This window comes from Gastrolobium bilobum, unplaced genomic scaffold (assembly GCF_033153095.1).
Source record: "Gastrolobium bilobum isolate Gb01-03AN ecotype WA unplaced genomic scaffold, APGP_CSIRO_Gbil_v1 utg2103, whole genome shotgun sequence".
Classification (NCBI taxonomy): domain Eukaryota; kingdom Viridiplantae; phylum Streptophyta; class Magnoliopsida; order Fabales; family Fabaceae; genus Gastrolobium; species Gastrolobium bilobum.
The window spans coordinates 47,379-62,827 of record NW_026895775.1 but is presented as its reverse complement, the minus strand read 5'-3'; the positions used below and the strand labels follow the sequence as shown (position 1 = coordinate 62,827).

The following is a 15,449-nucleotide window of genomic DNA, read 5'->3' as shown; positions in this document are numbered from 1 at the left end:
AAAAGGATTAATGTTTCTCATATTATAACACACATATATTAAAGTGGGTGGGTCCCATCTGAAAAGAAAAGAAAAAACATGGGTTTCATATATGGAGAATATTATATTTACAAACTTTTTGTTTATAAACTCTTACAAACTACACTAAGTATGACCGGTCATACTTCAATCAAGAGTGTATGACTGGTCATACTTAATGTAATTTGTAAAAAAAATTTGTAAACGGATCATTCCTCTTCATATATATATATATGGATATAAAATTATATCATATAATATGAGAAATATTAATTTCTATATAAAAATATGAAATGTAGGTGTGTATTATGTATGTAATTAATTTGCTTGAGTATTTTATTATTGCAAGTGTTTTGGATTGGTCTTGGCCCACTTAAGTCATTTTTCCACTCCCCATTACATGACAATTTGACAAGATATGTAATAATCAATAAATATCATACTAAATAATAACTCTTGTACATGAATTTCCAAAAATCGGCTATTCCTTACTCACATCTCAACCATTGAAGTAGGATCAACCTTCACATTACTATATATAAGCAATGGCCTTCATCTTGGTTCAAGATCTTGAGACTTAAAGCATTAGATTTGTGAGTCTTTTCACTTATATAGTCATCATTTAGTATATTGATTTCACTACTTACACTTGAATCCCAATCAATCTAACACTAATTGGACTGGATCACATGCTGTTGAGCTTGGTCCAATGGTGCTCTGAGTCTTTACTGGAATGAGTGCTACTAAATGAAAGCTTTGTGGGATGGTATGTGACTTTACGAGATGTTCTACAGGATGGAGTATTTGAGGTAGGATCTCTTGATTGACTGAGGCGATTGTGGGTGCCTGCAAAGTATTTCGATACTCAAGTTGGTATATGATTTATTAGTTTTTTGTTTTTTGGAGATATTCCAATCAGTTCATCGCTTTGCGACTAGTCTAATTTGGGGTGGGTCCCAGGATTAAGGCTTTAAACCCCTCTCAGAGATGGTACTGAAAATGATCGAACACATGTTCTCACCCCTACCTACTCAGTTCTCTGACGCCAACTGAGCTACCATTATTTGGTAAAAAATAAAAAATGATCATACTTGAATTTTAAGCCTCTGTTTATATAGTAGTTGAGTGTCTTACTTATGTCACCTTAGTATGTTGACACTTAATCTTATTGATGCACATAGGTGGCTCTTGTTGGCTCTCCTTTGTGCAAGATATCTATATGTGGGCCATGCCTGATAAGCACAGGTAGAACATGTGCTTGTCCCTTAGCCATTGGCGATTGGGTGGCTGTAGAGTTTTGAGTTATTGATGTCGTGTAATAATAATAGATAGAGCTGCTAATGTCGTGTCTGTCAGTGTACCTGCGAGATAACATGTATATATGCAGGATGACTACGTTTTCTTAATCTTAAAGTTTTAGTGATCGGGCCCTTCTGGATCTTTCATGGACTCAACCTTGTATTTTGTGTGGGATAGGTCTTGATCATAACCCAATATTTTTTAAACGAATTTAAGATTCAAATCACTTTATATGAACCGGTTTAAGAACAACTCTGAAGTAGAAAATATATTTTTTAATCAAAATTGCAAAATTGATTGCACAGAGAAAACAATTTATGATGTATATGTATATTAGATATGTCTAGATCCATTTTCAATATTCATCATCCGTTTTCCATTACTCTTTATATATATATTTTGTTGAAAGTACATAATTTTATAGACAAAATGATTTCTGCAGCTGCTGTACTTACAGCAAGCAAGGATCCGCGTCCGGATCATAGGATATGGTACCGGATCTTGAGGTTTTTTTTTTTAAAAAAAAGCCGTGAGGCCCACTTTTTTGTGTCAGCTGTAAATAACAATATCTACGGCAGCTGCAGAAATGTTAAGCCCAATTTTATAAGGAAGAGAAAGACAAAGGAAAGAATATCCTGTTGCTAGAATTCACAATTTTTTTTTGAAAATGACATCACATGTGATGGCGAAAATAAGGGGATATCCACCTAAGGATAATCAAACGAAACTTAAAATTCCACAAGCACAATTATACTAGAGATGATAATGGAAATTAAATTTGACTTGATGTGTACCTCTAAAATTATAGGCAATGAGTAGGATTCAAATCCTACACGACTATGGCAGCACATAATACTATTTTTAATTGATTTAATAAAGCTAATAATAACTCTTTTTTTTAATATTAATAATAACTCTTTAATATACTACAAAACTACGAACATATTTTTTTATAAACATAATTGTTGATTTACAATTAACTTTCATTTTACCCTTGAAATATGAACATTTTTTTAGTATATTCATAAATATTCTTAAATCTTTATTGAGCACCAAAAAAATACATAATTTAATACGAACTATTGGTAGCACCCAAAGAACAAAAAAAAAACAGAAAGGTGTGGGCATCGAATGAGATGTTGGCAAATATTACAGTTTGTTTAGTTTATAGTGTTCTTTTACAAGGAAAAGGAAACATTACTAAAGATGCATCGTTTATGATGGTGACGCTCTATACTTTATGCTTTGTTCTTTTCCTTAAAACGTTAGACAGATGCTGCGTGCATATACTAAACTTCTGTAGTACAGCTCGTCCTCGAAGCATAATGTTCCTCCGTACTATGTTGTGTCCAGGTTCAATGAACTTGGCACCTTTCTTCTTTTTCTTTTTTCCATTTTCCAACCATATGATTATTTAAGTCCCAAGTGTCTTTTATAGAGGAGGGAAAGAGTTGCAAGAGATCCTCATGGGGCAAATGCCAACCCCTTAGTTTTCTGTACTCATAAACTTGGCTGTTCTATTGGTATGCTTCTCTTCTCTCTTCTTATTCATTGTTCTATGATTTGGATGGTCCATCTTTAAACTTGTAATTAAAGCAACTTTCTTTTCTTGGTCATTGCTATCTGACAGTATAAGGTTATTAAGTTTGGGTTTGAGCTCAAAAATATTTAAGTTGTTTTCTGCTTATTATAGTATAGCAGGAAAAAGAAAATGACTCAGATTTTTCCATCACAACTCTTTAGAAGCTCTAGAACTCCAAAGTTTCAAACTTTTATTTGTTGTCATTGATGGGTGTGGTTTAGATATTGTTCATAGGAAGTCTTTTGATGGATAACGTTTTGGTTGATCCGTTGGTACAGCTTGTTGGACAGGTTCTCGTGGCTCATTGTATCAGTAAAGTGCTGTGTCCCTCAAAGATTTTGATCTCAAGCTAGCCATCACAAACTAGAGAACTTAACAGCTGTTGCTTTCAGGTACTTTTATGCTGCTTTTTTTATGATCCTATGAATATTCTTCTTCATATGCCAAATCCAAGCAATTGGAGTGTGTGTTATATTAAATGGAAGTATGGAAAGCTTTTTTCTCTTCCTTTGTCTCTTTATATCTATCATTGGTAAAATAGAAAACGTTGTTGATTTTGTTTTCTTTTAAAATGGTACACCAGGTGACTCTCTTAAAGAATTTCAGTAATTTACTTGTTATTTTGTGATGAATTACTTGATAATATATGTTGGAACTAATGGAAATAAAGCAGCAAAATACATCAAGAAATAGTCTCACAACTTGAGTGGTACTTAATTTAACAGATCTATCAACAACCAAACACATATCATAAACGATGGATGTAGGTCGGTTGAAGATTTTGTGTACGGAAAGGTCATTGACTAATGTTTTTCAGGTTAAAGTCTTAAAGACCATTAATTATGATAAAATTAGCAATGTGAACTGAGAAGAAGATATGTAGTCAACATAACATGTTAAAATATATAACATAGTACAGAAGAAACCTCCAACTTCACTCAATGGAAAATGGGAAGACCTCTCCAATTACTTGGTGCCAACTGTATAATATATTATGTGTGGATCTTCTAATTTCTAAATTTAAAATTCAAGCAGGCTAATTCACTGTTGCACGTTACCTTCGATTATTGGTCTTTTCTATAACTTTGTAGCTAAACATGTATTTAAACTGTGAGAATTATTAAATAGTTTATAATTGTCTAGCCTACCATGAACTGGAATATGTTCAACTAGATATGTTGAAAGGGAATGTTTGTTTCTTTTTTTTCTTTTTGGAAAGTGGAATGTTTGTTTCTTAAAACAAAGAAAGGTTGCATTGATACAACTTATTTGTGCTTCAGCAAAGAATTTAGGGAAACCAGGGCTAATACAATTTCATTAATTTGGAGTAGGAATTTGTGTCTGTATTTGTGCAAAGATGTAACTCATTTTGGAAATGGAAATGCCACCATGAGGGCTTTGGGCCCAAACTCATGGACTGAGAGACTAAAATAGAAACCCTTTATCATTCGTTATATTGAGACTCAACCATTCAGGAAGTGCTAGAATAACTCTTTTAATAGGCACTCTTGGAGGTTCTTCAAGTAAATGTTACAACTTTCGAATTCCATATGACAAGATGGATAGAGGGTGGTGCTGGTAGCCTGGTAAAATTGGACAAAGTTGCATACAAGAATAGTCAGGACTATTGGCAGTGGCAGTTCCTGCAAGCCATGAATGAGGCCTTCTGTGGTTTTCTCACTTACAAAAATGTTTCAATTGGATGCTATCCACATACTAGACTCATCATTCTACTTGAAGAACTACAAAGCTCCAAGTGTCTCTGGGAGGATCTCAATGATGAGAAGCCTGGCACTCTCAAAGGACATACTAAGCTGCAAGTGATGATGCATATTGCTCATGGTCATAAATATGGAGCTGCATACAATGCCCTTTTCTACCTGTGCTTAGTTTCTCAAAGCGTGAATATTGTAGAGTATATTTTGCTGCTCTATGCATCTTGGTGTTGCTTCTTCCAGGTAATTAACTTGTTGGTTATGAGCTTTTAGTTTTCTGGTGATTTATCTTTTGTGCACAATCTAACTTTATTTAGCATTTTTGCTATATACACAGGCTGATGCAGTATCTTATGCTAAACAAGTTGTAAAGCTGATGGACAGTGGACACATGGCAGGGAAGGTCACAGTTGAAATAAATGAGGAGCTGATGCATCCTATTGCACAACACTGTTATATCCCAGATATGATCCGGTGCTGCCATCATATGTTACTTTGACTACAGATATTTCATTGATGGCTTTTAATAAAGTTCATCAATGATAATATTCATAATCCAACCAAGAAACCCTCTTGTACGGGACAAGGATCTCAAACCAACAAGTGACTTGTTGCTGCTTCATACAAATGTGCTTCAGTGAGGTCCTATGTTCTTGTATTGCTGCTGAAGAGAGTTCCCCTTTCGTAACTTCAAAATTTGACCCTGTTTTAATCATTTGCTGATCAGTCAACTTGATCATAGCTAAGTTTCTTTTTACATTCCATCCCTGTAGTAGTACTGATGAGTTTTACCTTTCTGTTGCTCTTTGCAGCAGAATGTAATAAATTGAAGTTTATGTGCTTGTAATTTGAGAGGTTATTTAGGTATTATGAGAAAGTTTGCTGAACTCTGAAATTCTTGCTTGAGTATTAATAATATTATGAGTTATGTGATTTCTGACTTGTTCACTTCAAATATGATGGTTTTTCTTCTCTCAATTCGTTTTAACTTTCTGTGATTTAATGTTTATTGGTTTCTTTTTCTCTTTCTCACTCATATAACAATGAATGTTCTTTACATTTTTCATTTATCCTCAAAGACACAAACATTGGCATTTCAATCCTACCAGACAATCAGTCACTTATTTCAGAACTACTAATGTAATTCACATGAAGCTACCTCATGCAAGGATTTTTTTATATTTTAGAACATTCATAATTGCACAAATATCCAGCAGATCTTAGCTCTTCACAAAACTATCCTCAGTTTGCAATTGCTTGCAACTGCCTTGTCTTCACTTTAACCCAAATGGTATGGACACAAATAGTCTCTCTAAACTTTCAAACAGAAACCCAATTCTAATTTTGTGATCATAAACTAACTTAAAAATGACTCTTCTCTTCTTAAATGCATTATGGTGTCTTTCCTGAGCAAGAAATAACTCTCATCACACTTTGAATTATTATCCATACATGAAATTATCTAATGCATCAAAATACACCAAGTCTAGACACATAATTAGTTTCATTTCCCCCCTTCCACTCCATCCATTTTCACCCTTACAAACCAAGCCCTTACCACAAATAGCTTCAAAATTAATCAGAAGAAGAAGGAAAGGCAATAATTTATAACAATGACTAACATTCAAAAGCTTAACTAAATTGAGCCGCTCTCAAGCTTTCTTCTCCTTGACAGGCGAAATAAATAGAAACCTGTAGACCCAACCAGCTAAGATTGCACCTACAAAAGGGCATATCCAATAAACATAAAACTGCTGCCAAGTGTTGTGATTGTTGTTCATATAGGCCCATCCAAAGGCATTGGCCGGGTTCATAGAAGGTCCTGTGCAACCAGAACCAGGAATAACCAAAGCCACGGTTGCCACAGCAAGCAAATACACCTTCAACAAAGGGTTTTTAGGACCCTTGAGCATGACAAATAGGATAGCTAAGTTAAGAGCAAAAGTCAACGCACCCTCAGCTATAGCTCCTGTATGCAAGTCAACCTTCAAAGAAGGACCCTTCAACATGTGTTTGTATTGGGTTGGCATGACATGCATGATGGACTTTGCACCAACAACTCCACCTGCTGCCTGTGCAGGAAAACGAATAGCCATGGATGCAAGTGATGAATCAGGCCTTAACCCTACTGTGTAGAAGGTAACAGTGGTTGAAGGGTTGAAGCTAGCACCACCCAAGGCCCTTCCAATCAAGCTTATGATGAAGACTATAAAGGTGGCTAGAATTGTTGTGATGAATAGACCAGCTAGTGAGACAGGTTCAAGACCAAAAAAAACAGCTACCTTAGCATTGGAAATTCTCAACGTTGATATACAGAAAACCCATATTGATGTCAAAATTGCATCTCCAATTGCTGCCTTTATCACCCCCATATCCTCTCTACAAGACTTTTGCTCTGTATGGTATGTCCTTTTTTTTTTTTTTTTTTTCTTGGAATTGGAATTTCATGATTAAGAAGAAAGAAAGAGATAATAAGATTCTATGTTTGAAAGATGTAATCAGCCAAAAAGATTCCAATGACCTAGTTTGTCGTTTGCACACGTGGCCTACGACAGTGACATGTGAATATAATGCAATTACGAGAGAGATAGTGCATCCTCTTACCTGAAAAAATATCATATTGGTCATGTTATTTGATCACAACCACTCATGATGAGATAAGAGAGAGAAAAATATATAATTTTCAAATAAATGGTTGTAATCAAATAACATGATCACATGACCACTTTTCCACGTGAGAGAATCCACTCCCGTCCTGAGATAACTAAGTTAGGATTTGACTAATTATCCTCCATTCTTAACCTAAATTTCATACTCGTACCACCCCTTATAAAAGTATAAAATGATTCATATTGTTTTAATTTAAGAGATTAGGTTTCGGAAATGTTAATTGTACAGAAATTTTATAATCAAATAGTTTAAAATGAAGTTCAAAGCACTCTTACACCATTAACATGTTATAAAAATACAAAATTATTTATAAATGTTCGAATAATAGTTTAAACTTTTTCGTAAAGTTAGTTTAAACATAAATGCGACTGGCCATGCTGAGAAAGGTCCTGATCCACTAGATTGGGTGGTAAGTTGGGTTAGAATAGTCCAGGTCACTTCGATTGGCCCATTTTCGAATTATGGACCCAAATCTTAAAGCCTTGTGAGTCATTAACGATGACCCAATGTTATTATTAACTTTTAAAGAAATAAAAACAACCTCTTCGTAACTCTTGACATCCACGAGCGTGTGTGCTGGGATATTATTAATAAATAAACCAATTTAAATATTAGTTAATATTATGTTTATCTTTAAGTTTCAATAAGTTAAAATTATAATATATCATGTATAAAAAAACTATGATATATTTTAAATTAAATTAAAGATATATATTTTATTTACGGACTTTACATACGAGTTCAGTTTAAGTTCATGTTAAAAAAAAAAAAAAAATGTGAAAGTTAAAATCTGGTACAGTCATTGTCATGTGGATTCGTTACCCGCTATGAATACACAACGACATTGGTTTTCCTTGTCTTTTTCTGAATTTAATACGATTCATTAAGTCAAGCTACCACAGAAAAGTGGTTGTTATGAACTAATATATTATCCAAAAAAAATTATTAGGTCCACTCTCATATTCTTCGTCACGAAGAAAATACATTCCACAAGATTTTTCAGTTGATAATAGGTGTGATGATATTTTTTTAACTTCTCTATAACCTCATCTCAAGCGACCTACACTTACAAACAATAGAGAGATTTTGCAGCCTTACCCACTTGTTGGAAAAAATCAGATAAGGGTGACAATTCAGGTTAATAACTTAATATGATATGAAACGAATGTAAATATTACGAATTTAAAATGGGATCTATTAATCTCATGTTGCAGAGACAAGATTGTGGGGTCCACTACTTTTTAAAAAATAAAAATAAAAAATAAAATAGTGGACCCCACTATTTTATCTCTGTTATGAGATAATTATTTCCCATTTAAAATTGAGTTAAAAAATTTTATACTAACACAATTCACTTATTTGACAGGTTAACATAATATGACATAAATAACTTGTAATTATAGTCATTAATGAAAAATTTGTTCAGAACTGAGAAGAGTTAATAATGCAATTTAAATCTTACTTATTTACTTGTTTACAACAAATCTTACTTATTTACTTACCCAAAAAAAATCATTTATTTTTCCTCTTAATAAAAGAGTATGTTAGTAACGAAGATTTGCACCCACTAATGACATAAGTGAAAATCTTGTATATACAAATAGTACAGCAAGTTGATGTCAAAATGAGGTACACTCCAACATTCTCCATTGAAAAGTAGGACCTCATAAATATAAAATGGGGAAAGAAAGTTAAACCTTAGATCTGTTACTTAATTAGAAGCATCCAATGATTAACTTAGAGTTTTGAGTTATTTTGCTCTATTAAACCCTTTATTTAGTATTTAATCTGCACCCATGCTTCCAAACAAAGCAAATGTTTTTTCTGGTAAAATTTTATTTTGTTGGCAGATTTTATTTTAAATTTTAAATTTTTTTTTTTTATGATAAACTTTTAAAGATCAGTCAATAGTAGCGCTGTGCATGGAGACACTCTCTTTAAGGATACTGAAATGGATACAGCTCATTGATTAGATAATACTATCTGACAAACATCAATAAATATAGGTATACCAGTCCTTTCCTTCTGCTGAAGAATCCTATTGTTTCTAATTCTCTCTTTCCCCACACCGACACAACAATACCTCATGGTCTTATCTGGGTGTAGAAAGCTCCAAAAGTTAAAGGGAAAAGAGAAGTGTAAGAAAAAGAAGAGTTATTTAAATAAAAAGAAAAGAACTTGCCAAATTCGTTTGTTTTAGTTTCAATACTTAGAAAGGCAAAAGAGAGAGAGAGTCATTTTCCCATTTCCACATCTTAGCTTAAGAGTTAGAAAGAGATTGGAGATATGGGTTACTTCAGGAAGCTGGAGTCTTTCTTATTGTTGTTAGTGTTGCTGGTGACATGTGCAAGTGGGGAGGATCCTTATAGGTTCTACACTTGGAATGTTACCTATGGAGACATATATCCTCTAGGAGTTAAACAACAGGTACCTTTTTTTTTTCTTTTTTCTTTTTTCTTTTTCACCTTGTTCTTCATTTTTGTGTTTGATGAATGTAAAGAATATTTGGTGTATGAAAATGGCAGGGGATATTGATAAATGGGCAGTTCCCAGGGCCACAGATCGAGTCCGTGACCAATGATAACTTGATCATCAATGTTTTCAATAGTTTGGATGAACCTTTCCTTTTCTCTTGGTTAGTTTTTTTCTCTCTCTCTTTCTGTGGGAACTTTCTTGTTTAAAAGTATCAGTGTTAAACTAATGTTAAGATGATGTGATTCTTTATAGGAATGGGGTGCAACAAAGGAGGAATTCATGGCAAGATGGAGTCTATGGTACAAACTGTCCAATCCCAACAGGGCAGAACTTCACTTATGTTCTTCAAGTGAAGGATCAGATTGGTAGCTACTTCTACTTTCCTTCCCTTGCATTCCACAAGGCAGCAGGAGGTTATGGTGGTTTCAAAATTGCTAGCCGCTCGGTGATTCCTGTTCCTTTTCCTCCTCCAACAGGAGATTTTACCATATTGGCTGGTGACTGGTACAAGAGAAATCACACTGTAAGTAGCTTGCTTTGCATTAATGTTAATTAGTCTTCAATTGCATATTTGCTCTAACTAAGGTAACATTTGTGTCACATAAATATTTCAGGGTGATCCGAACTAGTTTTTTTCTTGAACCAAACCGAATTGGTTTAAATCAGTCCCACTTAAAAAGCCTAATTATTTTATTTAATCCAAATCGGTTTTATTTTTTCCCGATTTGAAACTGGTACTAAACTGGTTTAGAAATAATTTGGAATTGGTTTACGTTTCAAAACCAGTTTATGATTTATAACCCGTTTGGAACTAGTTAGGGTATACAAACCAGTTCTGCGCAAGAACCTGAGAGCAGATGAGGGTGAGAACATGTGTTCTATTCTCCGTACCGTTTTTGGAAGGGGCTTAAAGCCTTAATCCCGGGACCCGTCCCAAATTGGACTAGTCGCGAAGCAATAAACCGATCAGAATATCTTGAAACAAAAAAAAAAAAAGTTTTGAATTAGGTTTTCAAAACCAGTTCTTTTGGTTCAATTGTTTATAAAACCAGTTCAGTTCTTAAAATTTATTTAGAAAAATACAGTTTGATTTAGTTTAGTTATTTTGTGAAGCCTTACTTTCTGTAATTTATTTTCTGGTTTTATGGTGTTTGATATGGAAAATATTTTCTGAAAAACATAAAAAGAAGAAGAAGATATTTTCATCAAGAAAGAGTCTACAATGTTTAAGAAATTTCACCAAAACCATTAGTATATTTGTATTTATTCTTGCAGGATCTGAGGGCCATTCTAGACAGTGGAAGTGACCTTCCTTTCCCTGATGGGCTTATCATCAATGGTCGTGGTTCCAATGCTTATACATTCACGGTTGATCAAGGTATAGTACAACAACTTCAAGCATTTTGTTTACTTGGAAGCTGAAGCTATAATGGGGGACATTAAGCACAATGTACTTGCTTATTGAACAGGCAAGACTTACAGATTCCGGATATCAAATGTTGGGCTTACAACTTCCATCAATTTCAGAATCCAAGGACATAAGATGATGCTAGTTGAAGTGGAAGGAATCCACACTCTCCAAAACACTTATGATTCCCTTGACATTCATTTGGGGCAGAGTTACTCTGTATTGGTTACTGCTGATCAACCACCCCAAGACTATTACATTGTTGTCTCATCAAGATTCACCACTGAAGTGTTGACTGCTACCTCCATTCTTCATTATAGTAACTCAGCAGCAAGTATTTCTGGTCCTCCACCGGGGGGGCCAACAATACAAATTGATTGGTCTCTTGAACAAGCTCGCTCTCTCAGGTATTACTTCAATACATATTCAAAAGTTCAATGATACAAGTGGTTGTCTCACTTGGCTGGCATGTACATATATCACTTCCAGTTTGTTAAATTCTTTCATACACATTTTCATCTACTTCTGTATTAATTATCTATGGATGATTAGATTATATATAGTTGGAGATTATTTTGCCCACAATTTTCCTTGTTGGACTCACCTCTCAAATTCCTTGAGAACTTACAATCAAACATGCATAAATTAAGATGACAAGATTACATAGTTATGCTGGGAAATTTGTTTGTTATATGGTCTCTGAAATAATTTATATAAAATAGCTCCATATTAACTATATAACATTTGATAATTAAATCAGGCGGAATCTGACAGCTAGTGGACCAAGACCTAATCCACAAGGATCTTACCATTATGGTTTGATAAACACAACACGTACAATTAGACTTCAAAATTCAGCACCAATTATCAATGGCAAGCAGAGATATGCTGTCAATAGTGTGTCCTTCATCCCAGCTGATACACCACTTAAACTGGCTGATTACTTCAAGATCCCAGGAGTTTTCAACCTTGGAAGTATCCCGGACAACCCCACCGGCGGCGGCGGCTACCTACAGACTTCTGTCATGGCCGTGGATTTCCGAGGCTATGTTGAGCTTGTGTTTGAGAATCCTGAAGACAGTTTGCAATCATGGCACATTGATGGTCACAACTTCTTTGTTGTAGGGTAAGTTCTCCTAACTCATTGTAATATGTCTTTACACTAAGAGAGATATTTCAGCTTCAAAGCAAAAAAAGGAGGTAATAATATAACATATTTGTGACGTTCATATATTTAGAATGGATGGAGGTCAATGGTCAGCTGCAAGCAGGTTAAATTACAATTTGAGAGACACGATATCTCGTTGCACAGTTCAGGTACCTATGTTTATAAATTTTTCATATAGGATGTAAGTGAATTATATGGTAAAATTGTGACTGAAAAATATGCATTGGCTTGTGTTTTGGTGCACAAAAACAACAAAGGTGTATCCCAAGTCATGGACAGCAGTGTACATGCCTTTGGACAACGTGGGAATGTGGAATGTGAGGTCGGAGAACTGGGGTCGTCAATACTTAGGACAACAATTTTATGTTCGTGTGTATTCCTCAGCTAATTCGTGGAGAGATGAGTACCCAATACCAAGTAATGCTTTGCGGTGTGGACGAGCTATAGGCCATTGAACTCGTTCTTTATATATAAAGCCACCGAGATTGAGATCTTTATTCAACATGAGTCGGTCATTCATTTCCATTAAAGGCTTAACTCGAGCCAATTTCCTTTGTTTGCACCGTCTGTCATAATACAATATAATTGAATATAGGTCATGGATTGCTCTCTTGTTAAGTTCAAATTTAACTCATTGGATCATCTGTGGCAGGATATTCATATTTTTTTGTGTGTGGATAAATTACATATATTTTCCACGGGAAGCAATCTTTGTTGTTGTCATATTTAAATGATATATTTTGTCTTCTTGTCATCTCTTACCATTCAAAGTAATTCATATTGTTGTTGGGTTTCTTTTATTATTGTTGTTACTTGTTACTACATTTCTTTTCAATTGGTATGATAAATTAAGAGGAATCTTGAGGCTTTATCTCCTTTCAATGCTTGTTACGGATATTGTAAACTTCACATTAGTTGCACATACAACCAATGTAGGATTATATATCTCAACACGCTCCCTCACACAAGAGCCCATTGGGCTTGAAGAGTGGATGATGCAATAGGTCCAGCGTACCTCTGCTAAGAAAGTCCACAAGAGAAAGTGGAGAGCGGCGAGACTTTGATACCATGTAAAGAATATTGGGATACACCATTCCAAAAGTTAGCTCAAAGAGTGAGAATGTCTTATAAATTTCACATTAGTTGCACATACAACCAATGTGGGACTATATATCTCAACAGATATAATTTTCAGTGTTACAGGAGTACTTAACTGAGTATTCTGAGTATTCATTTTTTTAAACGTTGGGAAGCACGAAAGATTTTCCACGTTTGAAAAAAAGGGAAGCACCGAAGATTTGTCCGCTCGCTACACATCCGGTTATTAAGATCACAACGTATCTAACTCTTTGTTTTAAGTTGTGACCTCTTTTAGTGTTTTTGATTATTACACTTAATATTCTTTATTTTAAAAAAATATACTTGCGTTGTTTAAATTAAAAATGACTACTCATATGAAAGTAATAATAATAAAATTTTCCAACTAACGTATAACAAGTTTTGGTATATTTAAAATTCCAATTATATTTTTTTAACAACTATAGTAAATAATTATTTTTGTCATTTTTTTAATTTTTTTTAAATTTCATAAAAGCATTTAAGTTTATTGAATCGCAATTCCAAAAGGTGAGTTATGTTATTTTTTGAATCGTGAATATAAATCTTGAATCATAAGATTTAAATATGGGGAATATTAATCTTATGTTACATGAGAGTATTATCTCATGCTATAGAGAGAGTTTAAGTGGGGTCCACCATTAAAAAGTAAAAAAGAAAAAGAAAGAAGAAGGGGTGCGATTTTCGATGTGAGAGAAAATGAGATAACTACCTCATGTAAAATGAGAGTAATATTTCCCTTTAAGTATATAATAAAAATAATTCAAAATATATCGTATAAATGATGTATTATAAATCGTCAAATAGATATGGTATTTTTTTAATGATAAATATTTAATAAAAAAATAAGAAAAATAAAATTATAATATAAAAATTAAATACAAGTTAGATTTGAAATATAATAATATTTTTTTTTCATAACTTTAGTTCGAGCTCCTCAAATAAATTTACTTTTTTAACCCATCTCAAATAGATTCAAAATATATTTTGATATAAATATATAAGATATAAAGAATAAAATTATAATTTGATAAAAGATATATTTAAATATGATATCTTTTTGTCTAATAGCCAATTTCAAATAAGTTAATTAAAGTAGCAACTATATATATGCTAATTAAAAAATAAAAAAACCATAACTCATAAGTAACCAAGTGATCAAAGTACACATATTAAAAATTATTCTTGAGGTAACCCCTCAAGGGTAGCAATTGAGCTCCCAAAGATTTGCTTGGGTCAGGGTTTCAAACTCTGTCTCAAATTCTCAGCACAGAGGATAAATTAATAAAATAGATTTCTTTTCCCCTCACACTACCTTTTATCTTTGATTAATTGAATATTAAATTCTCAAATGTTGATTTAGGTATTTTGTTAATTTATTTCCAAATTAAATCATAATAACCATATCATATATCAATATTGTTTACCTGATTATGTATTTTCAAATTTAAATACTTGCCAATAGCTGAATTAATATTTTTTTAATTAATCATAATATTATCATAGACATTAACCCTTATACTAAGCATTTTTTATAAAAATAAAAAAATATAAATCTTGCTAAATTTTAAGAAAGAAAACTATTGCTTTCCTAAAAATTCATTCGTGATATTTATTAGTTTATCATGGGTCCATATGAATTTTGGGGTCATTTCTCATGTCTAATTTATCTACTTTACTTTTCTCCTTAAATTATAATCTGACCTTCGTTATATATCTCTTTTTTTTAGTATTAACGTTATATATCTCTTTTGAGATAGTGTGATCTAAAGATGTCGTAGATAAATAAATAAATTATATATATATATATATAGGAGGGATATATTTATAAACTCCATTATGTACTAGGGATAGTACACTGTGTGGTGGAATGTACTACTGCTAGTACATAATATAGTTTGTAAACAAAAAATTTATAAATATAACTTTTTTCATATATATATATATATATATATATATATATATATATATATATATATATATATATATATATAAGGA

General features: G+C 33.0%; 3 protein-coding genes across 4 annotated transcripts; 2 read left to right on the top strand and 1 right to left on the bottom strand.

The window, feature by feature from the left end:
* The first annotated feature begins 2,710 nt into the window (after positions 1-2,710).
* LOC133295783 (5'-adenylylsulfate reductase 1, chloroplastic-like) lies at positions 2,711-5,210 on the top strand. Of its 2 annotated transcripts, none has more exons than XM_061494637.1 (4): positions 2,711-2,840; positions 3,178-3,291; positions 4,402-4,857; positions 4,952-5,210. In XM_061494637.1, the coding sequence occupies exons 3-4, from the start codon at positions 4,450-4,452 to the stop codon at positions 5,111-5,113; spliced, it is 570 nt and encodes a 189-aa protein (XP_061350621.1). In that variant the 5' UTR covers positions 2,711-2,840; positions 3,178-3,291; positions 4,402-4,449; the 3' UTR covers positions 5,114-5,210. The 2 variants fall into 2 exon arrangements, with proteins under 2 accessions (XP_061350621.1, XP_061350620.1); XM_061494636.1 differs by having other exon boundaries at positions 4,231-4,857.
* Positions 5,211-5,347: 137 nt separating this feature from the next.
* Positions 5,348-7,054, bottom strand: LOC133295782 (aquaporin SIP1-1-like). The gene has a single exon (XM_061494635.1). The coding sequence runs from the start codon at positions 6,984-6,986 to the stop codon at positions 6,267-6,269; it is 720 nt and encodes a 239-aa protein (XP_061350619.1). The 5' UTR covers positions 6,987-7,054; the 3' UTR covers positions 5,348-6,266.
* A 2,516-nt stretch (positions 7,055-9,570) lies between these two features.
* Positions 9,571-12,790, top strand: LOC133295780 (L-ascorbate oxidase homolog). Its single transcript, XM_061494634.1, has 8 exons — positions 9,571-9,711; positions 9,810-9,919; positions 10,012-10,282; positions 11,035-11,137; positions 11,229-11,574; positions 11,928-12,293; positions 12,406-12,484; positions 12,593-12,790. Exons 1-8 carry the CDS (start codon positions 9,571-9,573, stop codon positions 12,788-12,790), a joined length of 1,614 nt encoding a protein of 537 aa, XP_061350618.1.
* The last annotated feature ends 2,659 nt before the right edge of the window (positions 12,791-15,449 follow it).

Excerpts from the sequence above, each read along its gene's own strand:
- LOC133295783 (XM_061494637.1), top strand. The coding sequence starts at position 4,450 with ATGACAAGATGGATAGAGGGTGGTGCTGGTAGCCTGGTAAAATTGGAC. Across the intron at positions 4,858-4,951 it reads CTTGGTGTTGCTTCTTCCAG|GCTGATGCAGTATCTTATGC; the intron begins GTAATTAACTTG and ends CTATATACACAG.
- LOC133295782 (XM_061494635.1), bottom strand. The coding sequence starts at position 6,986 with ATGGGGGTGATAAAGGCAGCAATTGGAGATGCAATTTTGACATCAATA.
- LOC133295780 (XM_061494634.1), top strand. The coding sequence starts at position 9,571 with ATGGGTTACTTCAGGAAGCTGGAGTCTTTCTTATTGTTGTTAGTGTTG. Across the intron at positions 9,712-9,809 it reads CTCTAGGAGTTAAACAACAG|GGGATATTGATAAATGGGCA; the intron begins GTACCTTTTTTT and ends TGAAAATGGCAG. Across the intron at positions 11,575-11,927 it reads GAACAAGCTCGCTCTCTCAG|GCGGAATCTGACAGCTAGTG; the intron begins GTATTACTTCAA and ends TAATTAAATCAG.